At 43.5% G+C, this 15,416-nt stretch overlaps 1 protein-coding gene and 1 long non-coding RNA gene across 5 annotated transcripts; both read right to left on the reverse strand.

The window, feature by feature from the left end:
- Positions 1-1,452: 1,452 nt before the first annotated feature.
- Positions 1,453-6,938, reverse strand: klhl26 (kelch-like family member 26). Of its 4 annotated transcripts, none has more exons than XM_031574330.2 (4): positions 6,450-6,938; positions 6,093-6,154; positions 5,460-5,642; positions 1,453-5,219 (listed from the first exon to the last, which is right to left on the reverse strand). In XM_031574330.2, exons 1-4 carry the CDS (start codon positions 6,525-6,527, stop codon positions 3,638-3,640), a joined length of 1,905 nt encoding a protein of 634 aa, XP_031430190.1. In that variant the 5' UTR covers positions 6,528-6,938; the 3' UTR covers positions 1,453-3,637. The 4 variants fall into 4 exon arrangements, with proteins under 4 accessions (XP_031430190.1, XP_031430192.1, XP_031430191.1 ...); XM_031574332.2 differs by having other exon boundaries at positions 6,093-6,163; positions 6,450-6,936; XM_031574331.2 differs by lacking the exon at positions 6,093-6,154 and having other exon boundaries at positions 6,548-6,936.
- Positions 6,939-13,470: 6,532 nt separating this feature from the next.
- LOC116222085 lies at positions 13,471-15,024 on the reverse strand. Its single transcript, XR_004164454.2, has 2 exons — positions 14,502-15,024; positions 13,471-13,918 (listed from the first exon to the last, which is right to left on the reverse strand). It is a non-coding gene; the product is annotated as an uncharacterized LOC116222085 (long non-coding RNA).
- Positions 15,025-15,416: the final 392 nt, after the last annotated feature.

Raw genomic sequence — 15,416 nt, forward strand, 5'->3', positions numbered from 1 at the left:
ACTATGTAGGAGCAAGCAAACACAGAAGGCCACTCAAGCTGTTGCTAGGGACAGGCACAGATGTCTGTTTTCACCCAGTACATATTTGGCCATGGAAATCAAACTGGGAAATTCTAAATGGGAGTAAATAACCTTGCCCTTTGCACCTCATATTCCGCTGTTTGTTATTGTCTAGGCATCCTCCAAAGGCAGCCTCTGTGTTCGATGACACACAGATTAACGCAGAGCAACAGTATATTGAAATTGAATTCAGCCACGTCGCTGACTGACTGGCTAGACATCTGGCAGACTGAAGTCGTCTCAGCTGAAAGTTTCCAGACCATAATTCCATGAACAACTGATTTGGGAGATAGTCTGGTAATAACCCGGCTCAGAAAGTGTGTGTGTGTGTGTGTGTGTGTGTGATGGCTAGGGGGGTGTTAAAAGGCATTTCATTGAGGTTGGCTTGAGAGAGATATCATGAAAACAGAGTGAGAATAAAAGAAACAGACCAACAGCAGTAGCTTGTCTTGATAATGCCTAATTAGGTGTGTGTGTGTGTGTGTGTGTGTGTGAGGGACAGGGAACCAAGGTCATGATGTGACAGCTCCTTGTACTGGAATCACTCTAGACTTGCTTAAAAGAGAGAGGACACTAATGATAACTGGCTCAGAGTAACTGAGTGTACAGCATTGCACATACTCTTATGTGTAGGAAACACTTTTGGGAAAGGTCAAAGTTTGTCCCGCTAATAAAAAGATTTAAAGCCTTGGATTGCCATTTTGCATTTTTTCATCTTTGTTACACTAACCCGTCACTAGGTGTCGCTGTTGAAAATAACTGCATTCGTTATTGCTGGATTGTCATTTTCAGTGCAACGCGTGACATCGATGAAAAGGCTAACATCAGTGTCTAATAATCTACAGCAGACTGACATTCAGAACTCTGGTGTTGGATAGGCATAGGCCTGGTGGTGGTGTGGTGGTCTGGTGATAGGCATAGGCCTGGTGGTGGTGGTGTTGTCTGGTGATAGGCATAGGCCTGGTGGTGGTGTGGTCTGGTGATAGGCATAGGCCTGGTGGTGGTGTGGTCTGGTGATAGGCATAGGCCTGGTGGTGGTGGTGTGGTCTGGTGATAGGCATAGGCCTGGTGGTGGTGTGGTGGTTTGGTGATAGGCATAGGCCTGGTGGTGGTGTGGTGGTCTGGTGATAGGCATAGGCCTGGTGGTGGTGGTGTGGTCTGGTGATAGGCATAGGCATAGGCCTGGTGGTGGTGGTGTGGTCTGGTGATAGGCATAGGCCTGGTGGTGGTGGTGTGGTCTGGTGATAGGCATTGGCATACCCATTGATTCGACAAATGAATGTTACCACTTCTTTAAGGCAGCCTGGTATTAACTGCCATTCACCCTTAAATACCGTTGTATTATTGACTCAGAGATAAATACAAAGGATAGCTTGACCCAGAGAAGACCTGTTTGAGTTTAAACAAAATTTTATTTTGAACCACAAATTCATTTTTCTTTTTTAAAAACACACAAGATTTCATTTTAGGCAAGGTGTAAACAAACAAACAAGACAAACGGACAGAAGTAACAACAATTATAGAACATTCAGGTGTCACAGAGTAAGTGAGTTTTTTGTTTCCAAACCATCGTAAGCATGGACAGGTCATTAGACAGACATATTCACAAGATCAGACAAACGTGTAGGACAGGATGGGAGTTTACACCCCTACATTCAGTGGATCATCACCACGACACTCTAATAATGCTTAGTTAGTGCCAATTTCTTTTCCCACAATCCATTCCTGTTATGGTTTCCCCTGCTCTCTCAAGTTTGGTGGGGACACCCAACACCCCGACATAAACATTCTAAACAACAGACATACTGTTTAGAATAAATAGTGCACATGCAAATTAATTTTCAATAAAATCATTTGAAAGGTAGCGAAAGCATACAGCACAGCTGTGAACAGCTTCCAAAGCTCTTCCTGGAACAAAGAAGTCTGGCGTGACAATCATACAGGCCGACCAAGCCAGCCCCAGTCAACTGAAAAGCTATGGATTCTAAAACTAAACCTACAAAACAAATCATAGTACCTGGTGCCAGTCATATCTGGGGGTCTCTAGCTCAACTGGATAAGGAATGTAAAACAGGCTAGGGATTAGCATATTTTAAGAGCCAAAGAGGATACAGGAGAGTAGCATTTGAGGTTGGTATTAAAATGATTTACCACATCTGTGACTTATACACAGGTCCTGCATATACGTTTAGTAGCGGAGACCAACACCACATCTGAAGCTTATTACATTTGTTTTAGATCAATGTTTTTGGTGTCTTCCTTCTTGGTTTCATCACAGCTTGTTAAATTCGCTGCGACTTGTCTAGAAGTACAAAGTAGAATCACATTCCGTCTGGAACCGATCAAAGCAAGAATTGGTTACATTTCAACATTTGCTGTTTGGGAATGACCTGCCATTGGTCAACACATCCCTCAGGGAAAGGGTGTGTGCGTTATGGAATGTGAGCTAGTTTTAAGGAGAATAGGAGATAGGTAAACAAACAAAAGCCACAATATCAGCACCTAACTTAAGGTCTGCCTTTAGTGTTCTTTTGAAAGCTGCTGGCCACACTCCTTTTTCCAATACGTTCAAGAAGAAAGGAAAGAAAGAAAGAAGCCATGAAGGAATAAAGGATCCCGGAATAGCAGATACAATTATAAATAACCGGAGCTTAGTCACCAATGTCTGGATATTTAAACGCACAGGCTTAGAAAATCACCAGCGAGCCTTTACCAAAACATCACGTTAGCTTTAAGACATTGTCATGATCAGGTGCAAGTATGATCAACAATACATTCTCATTTCTTAAGAAGACTTTAAATGCATTTTGGAAATGTAAATGTGCTTTCTCAATTGCCGTGCAACGCAACTATACTTAACACCAGTAAGACTGAAAATACACAAACCAAGGCAACATGGTGAAAACCTTCTAAATGGTTAGTCGTTCAAGAATGTTGTGCGTAAAAAAACAAAAAAGAGATAATGTTTGTAACAAGCCAGGAAGGTATGAAGACTTCAGTTTCACTTTAGTACCAACTTGTGCCATCAATTCAGAGGCCCACATTCATTCAAGATGTAACAGTTAGCCAGTTACACAATACACTGAACTGAACTGTAAGTATATGGGCTTTGAGAGATAGTATTATAGTCATCAGTTCATTTTTACCCATGACATTTCTTACAGTAACTCAAGGAAGATATGACCCTGGCACCTTACTGCATGATGCCAATGCAGGGTTGATTTGTAAATTGTTGTTGTTTGTGTTGTTCATGTTGGCAGGCACCTTAGCATCATAAACAGTTGGAAAAACACAAACAGCACCACACAGGCTTAGTGTGTTGTGTAACAATGTTGCACAAAAAACAGGGACAAGACAGCATTTCTCTGATGTCCCTAGTGCACCTGAAAGTAACATTCCTGCAGAGAGGTCTTCGGACTCACCTGGTGCGCACACACACCAGCTATGGACAGTCCTGAGAGTCGTCTGCACAGTTTTGGTCTCGAGCGAAAGCCTGAAGAGGAGCAGAAGCAACCCAGTCATCAGTGTGTGTGTGAAGGTATGACTGAACCCCTGCCGGCGTGTTCACCAGACGAGCTCATCGCTGAGTCGTGGTTTGTGGGAGTATGATTGGCGTACACGCGATTCCTGCAAAGGACTCTGGGAAATGCAGGTCTCTCTCCCACTCGTCCGTCTCCGTGTTGTACACCTGGACGATACTCGTGACGTTGTTCAGGTGCCAGTTATAGCCGCCGACGATGTAGATTTTCTTCCCCAAAAGGCAGCATCCCGCCTCAGACTGGCCTGCTCGCAGGGGGCTCACAGTGGTCCACTGGTCTGTGTCCGGGAGGTAATACTCCACCGCCAGCACGTCGAAGCAGCGGTCCACGTGGTCCATGCGGCCGCCGAGGGCGTAGACGCGGTCGCTCACACCGATCATGGCGTGCAGCACGCGCGGCTCGTTCATGGGAGACTTGAAATCCCACTGGTCAGTGTCGGGGCTGTAGCAGTGGAGCGTCTTCTTGTCGTCGACGGAGACCCCGTAACCTCCGGACACGTACAGCTTGTCCCTGCAGGTGGTGCCAGCGTGCCCCCAAATCCGGCGCTTCATGGAGTCCACGTACTTCCACTCGTTCTTCTTGGGACAGTAGCACTCCACGGAGGACAGGCTGCCTGAGCGGTTGCGCCCCCCAGTGGCGTACAGCTGCCCCTGCAGCACATTGAGCTGGAACTGGATGCGGCTCTCCTGCATGGGTTGGATGCGCAGCCACCGGTTCAGGTGGGGGTCGTAGCGGAAGCACGCGTCCATAGCTCCCTCGCCGCTGCGGTACTGCAGGAGCTGCCCCCCCACCACGTACACAAAGTTGTCCAGGACCGACACGCAGGCGTGGCTGCAACCCGTCTCCATCTCGGTGAACTCCTTGAACTGCCGCGCAGTGATGTCCGGGAGGAAGAACACTTTACTGCTGACGGTGCGGTCGTTGTCGGTGTAGGGCGTTCCTCCAAAGGTGATGAGCGACACCACGTCGGAGCGGATGAGTGTGCGGGCGGACTGCATCTCGTGCTGCCTGAAGGGGAGGATCTGGTAGTTGAAGGCCTCCAGGAGGTACTGTCTGCACAGGACATCCTCCACCATGATGTCCACCGTCTGCACGCTGTCCACCAGCTCCGAGGAGCGCATGAGGGGGAAGCGGACGTGGCAGAGCACCTCGTTGGCACGGGCCCGTCGCGACTCCTCGTGCTGCAGCCAGCGGATGGCCGCGTGAAAGAGCTCCACCTCCTTGCAGTTCTTGAGCTTGTTGCTCTGCAGGAAGAAGACCAGGCGCTCCATGGGAATGTGCAGGAAGTCGTCCTCCCCGGAGATCTGCAGGAAGTGGCGGAAGGTGAAGGCGTCCACCGAGTCCTTGAGCGAGGACAGGCTGAAGGTGGTGGCCATCTGGCCAATGTTGAGGCAGGTCTCCACGCTCATGGCCGACTTCAGGAACTCCTCGCACAGCTCCACCACTGGGACCATCTGCAGGAACACGGCTGCCCCCAAAACGTCCTGAATGCAGTCCAGGTCCAGGGTGACCTCGGAGCTGTACGCAAAGTCAATGATGTGCTTGAGTCCCCGAGCAGACAAGCCCTTCAACTCAATAGTGTCCTGTTTGGATTCCTTCATGCCTCCTGTAAACATGGCTCTGCAGGGTGGTGCCGGTGGAGGGAGGGGGGAGGGGGAGTGAGGGCATCCGGAAGGAAGATAGATGAGAGAGGGAGAGAACAGCACAAAAATGTCATGTTACATTAAAATGTCATAGTATTGTTTAATATGATAAGAAAAACACAATTAATAAAATAAATAAATGAGACAAGACTGTGGGGGTATTTCAGTGAGCTGTGTTCTATTTACTTCTCTCCATGAGAAACAATTGCCATCTCACCTGAAATAGTCACTGCAAGAGGCAAGCACTGCCTTATGGACTTTGAAACGCTCCTCGTTGATGGCCAACACTACGTCAAGCAGTTGCCCTTGTTCTCGCAGGGCTGACAGCCCCAGTAAGAGCGTGGTACTGTGAGCGGGAGCGGAAAACGTGCAACGCAGGCTGCTATTCTTGTTAGCCATACTGCAAAAGAAAACAAAGCCTTTACTGGTCAGTTCATCATTTTCGTACCAGTCTTTTCTCCCCGTGTTGGCCAACCAGCACTAGTCCGGAATTTTTTTTTTCCACTGACTACAAACTATTCTTGACTCTGGCTTCCCAGAACAGTCATCAACACTATCCTTTCAACTTGCAGTTCTCCTAAATTATTCAGTAGTTTGTAAGATATCTCTCCCGGCTAAGCAGAGAGCCCATGACAGCCCTTGAAGTCTACTCACAAATGAGGCAACACTTAAGTCCTCCTGGATGTACATCCATTCTGCATGAGAAGTACACGTCTAGAATGTTTAATTTCACTTTATTCTTTAGCTTGTTTGTTAGGGTTAGGAATTTGTTTATGAAAATATCATTGTGATACCGCGCTATCCTTTCCCGTGAACAACAAATAAAATAGTATGTGATGGAAGAAATCACCTGCATGCATTCGCTGCAATAGCTGAAGTGGATGGCAGTTGCTTGCATTTCTGCTGTGCAGACTACGTTAACTTGCACGGGTAGATAAGAGAATGGAGATATAGAGCAAATAAAAAATTATTTCCTACAAAATGTAGTACAACCGCCCACGTGTCACTAACGTTTCCCACAGAATTCCCTTCACCTGTATACCCAGTGAGCACTGGCACAAGAGCCCTGTCTCGTCTTCCATAACCTTTAACGATTTGTGTATGTCTCCACATTAGAAATACCTTTCCATAAACAACATTTACTTGTGTGAATGTGGGAACGGAACCCGTTGGTTTGCATATTTCAGTCCATCCACATTATCCTCACCTGTTCTGTGAACGATTCGAGAACTCCCCATCTAGCTCCGCCATCTTCGATTACAAAGTAAATTGCAGAGGGCATCATGCAAAAATGTGACTGCTTACCATGATGTTGACATGTTCTCTCCGAGTGACCATTTAAGTGAATAATCGAAAATCATTCAACATCACTTGCACCCTCATTAAAAATGTAATTAATTCGTTCTACAAGTTACATAATAGGACATATTGCTTCCGTGACCCAGCCCCCAGCACGCGATAGCAAAATATCACGCAAATAGAATATGTGGAATACTAGCCATAAGACCAACGGTGGCAAAAGTGCAAATATTATCCTTCTAATAAACCCAGCAGGAAGGCGCTGGCTAACTATTTACTGTCTCCATTTCACTCTGTAGTTGTCATGACCAGCTGGTCCTCTCGTTTCTACGTGCCTGCGTAGGCTACTGCCGCTAGCTGGGACGGAGTATATATGTAGGCTAGTAGTTGATAGAAGCAAACGAGTCGCAGGCTCTCTGGCTATTAGTCTAGTGGCCAACTAGGTGAACCCGGAAATGTTGAGTACACCAAAGTTTTTTTGCAGAAATGTGAAGTATGGGTCCCCAGTATACAGAAACTGCCGGATGCTAATTTGCATATGTTGAGCAATTTGCATAATTTGCATAATTAGCATTATTAGCTTAATCGTCCAATTTGACCACATATTTTGCCCTGTATGGCCAATTCCTACAATATTGGAGTCTTTTTATGGGTTTTAGAGGATGCTGAATTCAATTCTGGCACTTTCATACTTTAAAATGGTAATTGAATAACAAATTTGGATACATTTAGACACATTTGTTATTAATTTTGGACGAAATCTAAGGTTATTTTCATGGTAAACACAATCATCTTAGATTTCAGAATCATGAATGCTCTTGTGAATGTTAAAGCATTTTTTTCAGGGTGTAGTGAAGCTGAATCCCCTCCTGATACTTGACTCCTGATTCAAATTTGCATTTCTGGAGGAAAAAGCATTGCAATTGCAATAAACTCCTTGGGTTTAAACACCCTGTTGCCTCATGTGAGCGGTGAAGCTGAGAAGGCCAGTCTGCTTGTGAGGTGGCTAGGGTGAACAGATGTCACCACAGTCACAATGTAAACACTTTGATGGTGATTGGGTATCACTTCTGGCACACCCACTAAACGCGGTTAAACTACCTCAAAAGCTGCTGGGCACCGGTGTGCATCGTAACCACCAACCACATGATGAACAGGTATGTAATGTAACTCTGTTGAATGTCCCCCATGTGCGATCAACGAACTATGTACAAATATACACTATATACTGTACATGCCATACAAGACAGGCCCCTTAAGTCGCTAGGGTCATGCCCGAAAGGCAGAAAGGCTGCCCAGGTTGGTCCGCAAGTCGCAAGATCCAACGAGGACCCAGTTAAAACACCATCCAGACGCAAAAGTTAAAACTGAGTCTGGGCAACCCGGGTCAGCCCGCCAGACGCAAGACTAATCAAGAGGGCCTCACCTCTGCACCACAAAAAATCATCATCTTCTCCAGATCCTTCATCATTCTCTTTGTGTTCTTGCTGTTGAGTGAGTATGTTGCAGCATATCCCATCATTGCCTTTGCAGGAACAATAACTGGTACAGGCCAGACCTGCAGCTGCACAGCTACACTTTGCTGATGTGCAAGGTTTCAACCCGGCTCTGCAACCACAGCTGACGACATCTAACAAAGCCGGAAGAGCAACTGGACTTGAATCCTGGGTGGGCATAATCAGTTCCTCTCCTTCCTTTAGGCCCATCTTCTTGTCCCATCCAAACAAAGTGATATCCACAGCCGGTGGATCAGCCTGGTCTGCTGCTTTCCATAAGAGCACCTGTAGGTGGGCATGTCTTCCATGAAGGTGCATATTATGCTCTGTAGGAGGTAGTTTTTTCAGTGCTGGGGGCCTTTTGCGCTTTCGGTAAATGTCATACCGAGCTGCATCCAAGGTCACAGAGTTCCTCTGATTGTACAGAGTCAGAAAGAAAGTCCTTGTTGCTTTGGTGATCTGTAAATCTGTGACTTCTGCCTCTCCAATACAGTGGAGAAGCTTGCCAGGTACAACTGTCATGGCCTTGAGTGCAGATACCTTCCCCTTCCCAACAGGATATGAGGTGGTATCACATCCTGAAAGAGCATGCATGGCCAGAATGGAACATCAATGGTCACCCAGGTTCTTTGCAGTTGCATTTATGCTGAGAACAGTGCCATTCCATTTTTCCATCTGTAGGTTAGTTGTGATACCAGCCTTCCAACACCAATAAACCATAATCACAAAGACATCTGTGTCATCACTAAGAATGCGAACAGTTGAAGCCCCATGTCTGACAACATCTAACATGTAAGATATAACTGATATATCAGCCTCATCATGAGTGTCAATGCTGTCAGCTTTACTGACCATCACGATCTTACTTCCTACATTGAAAGTACACAGGAGTTCACTCAGCCTTTGCTTGTTGTGCTCGACTAGGTAGAGGTGTAGTCAATGAGAGCTTGTACTCTGTGGAGCTCTCCCCTGCTCTTCTTTGTCTCTCATGGTCCTTGGCAGACACCTGCACATTTTTTTTGTCAAAGATGACAAATGTTTGGGTGTTGTAACAACTAAGCCGATGTCCCATGCTGGCTGCAAGATCTGCCACTGTCCCAGACGATGGCCAAACCACGTGATAAATGAGCTGAGATGCATCCACAATGACAACATCTGGTGGCTGGGGATTGCAAACTGGAATTCCAAGCGGCTGGACAAGCACTGACATATTGCCCTTTCGGAAGGCATCCATTGTCTTTAATGATTGACAAGGGGACTGGGCTAAGCTCATATTTGAAGAGAGAAGAGAGCTCCACTTTTCTCTGGCCTCCCACCACCAACAATCGAGCAAATAATGACTCAAGGTCACAAACAACCTTCCCACTGACCTTCATTCCCTTTTTCTGGAACTTCATAGTCACTACCTTGTGAGAGATGGGTGCATTAAATGCCTCCGGAAGTGATGAAGAAAACTTTTTACACATAGCCTGGCCAATCTTCAGCGCATCCTGCACATTCACCTTTTCATCAGCCACCTGTCCATTTATGATGTGGTAGAGCAAAGTGCTCTCTGTCAAGAGCGGATTTGTGTTTTCCCACAGCATCCTCACAATTTTAGAGCGGTCCTCAGCATCCAACTCCCGTCGTGCTTCACCCTCCTCTTTGTGTCTGTTGGACAGAGTCTTCTCTGATGCTACTTTATCACTGTACATGTCATCCAATGACTGAGAAAGATGTGAACATATGCCAAATGATTGGATGCAAACTGCAACCTGTTTAGGGTTGGTTGAAATACCCTTCATGCCCCCTGCTCCCTTCCCTTGCCTGATGCATGTCTGCTCCCCAAACATATCTGCACTCACTGCAAGTGCACCATCTGAATGGCGGCACACATGACTTCCGGAAAGAAGGTCATCTTTGGCAATGAAAGGAAGGTGCTTCATTTCACGTATATGCCAAGTTATCCATCTAGATTATGCTCCCTTGCTTTACAACAGCTTATTTGCATAAAAAACATGACCGTACCTCACAAATGTAAACAAATGTAGGTTATCAACATTCACATCAAAAGCGTAGGAGCTCTTGTGATTCTGAAATGTGAGTTTATTGTGTTCACCATGAAAATAACCTTAAATTTCATCGGAAATTAATCAAAAACCTGTCTAAATGTATCCAAAATTGTTATACAATTACCATTTTGATGTCTGAAAGTGCCAGAATTGAATTCAGCATCCTCTACAACCTCTAAAAAGACTCCAATATTGTAGAAATTGGTCACACAGTGCAAAATATGTGGTCAAATTGGACGATTAAGCTAATAATGCTAATTATGCTAACTGTGCAAATTGCTCAACATATGCAAATTAGCATCCGGCAGTTTCTGTATACTGGGCACCCATACTTCACATTTCTGCAAAAAAACTTTGGTGTACTCAACATTTCCGGGTTCACAATGGGGCTCTATGGGCTGGCTACTAGACTATATAGGGCGTATTCACGTGACGTCAGCATCTCGCGTGGCGCCACTTATTAAATGTCAGAAGAAGTTGACCTAGCGTGTCCGCTATGGGGCGCCGTTTGTAAAATGTTGCACGTTCGAAAATCCTGCTCAGTTTTGCTACATTTAGCATTTTCATATGGAACAAAAAGTACGACAATATTCGAATGTCACTTTTTCAAGCATTTAGAGAGAAATTCATGTAAATTCATGCGATAACTTTTCCAAGGATATTTTTTGGCAGTAACACAAAGTTGTTAAATAATATAAATATTTCATCTAAATGTTAATGTTAAATGTAAATGTTAAACATAAATGTAAATGTTAAATGTAAATGTAAATGTTAAATATAAACGTAAATGTTCGATGTTATATATAAGTGTTAAATGTAAATGTTAAATACAAATATCAAATGCTAAATGTAAATGTTAAATGTAAATGTTAAATGTAAATGTTCAGTCTACATGTCAGACTTGACGACAGAACATTAGAATGCTTACGGTTATTCATAGCTTTCAGTAACACTACCTGGGATACCTTGCGGGCAAAATGTGTCGACCAATAGTGGACATCGTCGAGCAGTGCAACCTACTCAATTACGATCGCCATCAAACACAGATCATACCACAATAGCCAGACAGAGATATCTAGAAAAAAAAATACATTTTGGGAACCTGTGATCCCTTTACTGCACCCGCTGATATTTGTATTTCTGTAACGTCGTAGAAGTCCCTGCCTGAGCTCCAGTTTGGAGATATTTACATATATCTAATAGAAAATCCGTCCCCCTACACACCTCAAAAACTGAAAGCCTACCAAAAGCACAGATAGTAATTTAATTTTCAGAAGGGGATGGGTTAATAACGATGTCGTCTGGAAGGTGAAAACTAATAAACATCTTCATTATCAGAGCAAAGATGATTGCCATTTAATAGCTAGCGAGCTACATGCTGTTAGCTAGCAACCTTTAGCCTACCCAACACTGTTCTTTATCATTTTACACAATTTCCTGGTTAACACAAGTACAACCACCTGGTCTGGCGAATGACAACTGAAATTATCATCCCAAGTATTTTCTACTGGCATTGTAGTATTACCAGTTGGATGACAAAATACAGTAGCCTAGCCTAGTTGCTTAGGTACTTGTCGCAATCTCAGAGCAGAAACCGGGTAATCCCATTTTAATCGTGTTGATGCTTTGTTTCTTGACTTTATTTCTTGATCTATTCCCGTTTTAGGTAGTTATTCTGATGAATGAGGCGACCAAAACAGGGTTAATGCTTTTATTGCAAGCTCCAAAATGAAGGCTAGTTTACTGCCCGCCTGAGAAAAGTTGACCCAGAAGACGTCTACAATCAGCTGGAAACAGCCGGGCTTGTCTCCCCGCCGATTTGAACAGCCAACCGAGCAACAACTGTCTGGCATTTTACTACCTATGTCAGACAATTTTAAAGCGGATATATTAAATAATCTTGAATGAAAGATGGTCAGTTCCAGTATAAATTCCAGTGGTAGACAGCTGTGAAGTGTATTTTCTTGCCCGCAAGCTGGTAATTCTGACGTGACGTGAAAACTATGAAAGCCAATTACCGTAAATATTGTAAGGTTCAGTCTTCAAATCTGACATGTACACTGAACATTTAACATTTACATTTAACATTTACATTTACATTTAACATTTACATTTAACATTTACATTTAGCATTTACATTTAACATTTATATATAACATTGAACATTTACGTTTATATTTAACATTTACATTTAACATTTACATTTATATTTAACATTTACATTTAGATTAAACATTTATATTATTCAACAACTTTGTGTTACTGCCAAAAAATATCCTTGGAAAAGTTATCGCATGAATTTACATGAATTTCTCTCTAAATGCTTGAAAAAGTGACATTCGAATATTGTCGTGCTTTTTGTTCCATATGAAAATGCTAAATGTAGCAAAACTGAGCAGGATTTTCGAACGTGCAACATTTTACAAACGGCGCCCCATAGTCCGTTGTCTGATTATGCGAGAGGCCTGCAACCTCATGTCCTTCTGCGTTACCAAAGAAAGATTTCAGCGGTTGGAATCGATCCTTTTTTGATTCAAGATGAGCCGTTAGACGCAGATCGCCTGCCGCCAGTGGAGGCAATGGATCTTGCGTCGTACTTAGTACTGGAGACAATTTTTTACACACACGAAAGTTGCAAGGCGTACAAAAGTCTGCAGGCTTACAACTACGTCGTCTCTGGCTTTGTACAAAGCGTCAAGGGAAAACGGTTTGATGGGAAATACGTCGTGGTTGGGAAAGTTTTTGTATTTTACATTTGAGGTTAACCTGGAGATAATGTCGTTGTTTGTAATTCTTGTTACCATAGTAACCTTTACTGTCCTTCCCCCTGTTTACAGTGCAAGGCTAAATAAAGTCATACAGTGCTGCAGGTACCCCCCTCCCCACATACCTTGGAGTTGTGAGGTTTTGTTCCTGAAGACTGAGCACTACAAAAAACTCTACAGAAATGAAGGGTCAACATGTACCCGTTCACCCCCATTCCATCACTATTTGGGGCAATGAATGATCTAAGTCATTTGGATAAAGATGGAAATAAATTCAAGATGCATTGCTACATTCACACTGTCACAATTTGTATGGTAGTATCTGCACTAAAACTTGATTTAGCGCTATTCTGTACAGTATGAATATGAATTCAAAACAGTATATAAAATAAAAACAGTATATTTATTACTATCCTTATATGTACAGTATGAATATGAAATCAAAACAGTATATGTATTACTATCCTTATCTGTACAGTATGAATATAAAATCAAAACGGTATATCAAAACAGTATATTTATTACTATCCTTATCTGTACAGTATGAATATAAAATCAAAACAGTATATTTATTACTATCCTTATCTGTACAGTATGAATATGAATTCAAAACAGTATATCAAATAAAAAACAGTGTCCTTATCATGTAATGGTTGAGACATCTGCAATTCAAGTTAAGGGTACAACTGATGGGCACATGTTTGTTAACACAGCACATACTCTGATAATTCTGTCTACCATCGGTTCTGTGGAACCACCAGTAAGGCTGACATAATCAATCTCCAAGGTTTCCTGTAACATCTTGTACTTCTGTTTCAACTGTCCAATCACACGTTAAACATGTATCCTCACATTGGCAATTCCTCTTGTGTGCTCAATTTCAACTGGGTCAAGCTGTTTGCTACCACGAGTGAATGTAGGAATGGCCAGTTTCACTTGGCGTAGGGCAAGGCTCTCTTAAATTGTGAAACCACGATCAGCCATGACTAAGTTACCAGGTTTCAGTCTTTCCAACAGACTGCAGTTTGCTGTAAGGTGCTTGTCAGATGTACGTCCCCCCATGCCCTAGACACAAAACAGATGGATCCTTGTGGTGTGATAGCGATTTTAACAGTGTTGTGGTGCTTGTAGTTGGAGAAGGTCTGCCCTCTTGCGAGCAGGTTGGAAGGCCTCTCGATGAACACTTCAAAACAATCAATTATTACAGTCACCTTACTACCAAATGAGTACTCAAAACATGCTGGCATTGTCCGAATGATCTCCTCTCGTTCAGGCCATTTGAGAAGGGGTGAGAGTCGTGCATCCATCACCATCATCGATGACCAGAAAATCCTTGAGACAGTAGGCTGACTGACATCAAATCGATATGCCAGATCTTGCTGAGGCACATTGAGCCTCAGTTTCATGAGAACCATCACAAACTCTTGAAATGGTGTTAAGGTTTTGGTCCTCCTTGACACATGGGCTTCAACAAAATTGAAAACTGTATTCAATGTATCAAAACTTGGCAAGCCTGTGTAAAATCGTACCTTGTCATCACTGTCAAGACAGTTTGAAAAATACTCCTCAGTAAAAGACTGCATCTTGCTTTCCTTGAACAGATAGTTAAATTCGGATGTCTGGGAAGATTTGTCAGAAGTGCTTGTACCTGTGAGTTCCGTACAACTGGATGGAGTCTGGTTTTCTGGATGATGTGAAGTTGTCCATGTTTCTTTGGTACCAGTAGTAGCGTTGTCTTGTTCCTCAGGAGCAGCAAGAACTTTTGAAGCTACCACACACACGTTCATTCTCCAACTTCTCCGCTGTCAGATTCGCTCTAATTATGGCAGAAATCCATTGTCTGCGCCGAGTAGATGTTAGTCTATCCACATGTTCCCCCTGGTTAGTTATCACACGCGGGACGCGAAATAACCTAACCTTTTCGCGGTGTGTGTGCGCTTTACCCGTCCTAGTCCCACATCCAACAATGAGGCACAGTACCATAATTACAAGGCACTGAAATTGTGTCTCCTTCAGAATATGATGGTCAGAGCGAAATAAAACACAGCAAAACAATGCCGTACATGGACCCCAAGATGGCCGCCAAAGCTTGTTGTTATGGATAGGGGTCACGTGGGTGAATACGCCCTATACCCATGATGGCCATTTAAAAAAGGAATCACATGTAAATAGGCCGTTTAAAATAGATTATGCACACTCTTATTTTTCCGTTGTCACACTGAAACGATTTTAGTGAAACACTGTATTGGTAAATTGCTATGCTCTTTTTCAGAATTAAGGACTTGTGAAGATCTTGAAAAGAGATTTAGGCTAGATAATAACAGAGGGAATATGTCGCCTGCTCATGTTCAATGGCCTATATGTTCTGAAGGAGAAGAGTGGTTACTGTTTGACATCAAAGACGAATTAATGCAACAGTTTTTAAAATATCGAAAGCACAGTGTTATTCACGTATAAGTCAGGTGGACCCTGGATTCAGCTGTAGATAAGACATTTAAGAAAGCGCAAGAAAAACCTTTTTATTTCTCATATAGGCAAGTTACGAAAACACAGGATTAGTGTA

Source organism: Clupea harengus, chromosome 10 (genome assembly GCF_900700415.2).
Source record: "Clupea harengus chromosome 10, Ch_v2.0.2, whole genome shotgun sequence".
Taxonomy (NCBI): domain Eukaryota; kingdom Metazoa; phylum Chordata; class Actinopteri; order Clupeiformes; family Clupeidae; genus Clupea; species Clupea harengus.

Excerpts from the sequence above, each read along its gene's own strand:
- klhl26 (XM_031574330.2), bottom strand. The coding sequence starts at position 6,527 with ATGATGCCCTCTGCAATTTACTTTGTAATCGAAGATGGCGGAGCTAGA. Across the intron at positions 6,155-6,449 it reads TCGAATCGTTCACAGAACAG|TCTGCACAGCAGAAATGCAA; the intron begins GTGAGGATAATG and ends AAGTTAACGTAG. Across the intron at positions 5,643-6,092 it reads ATTGCAGCGAATGCATGCAG|TATGGCTAACAAGAATAGCA; the intron begins GTGATTTCTTCC and ends TTTCTTTTGCAG.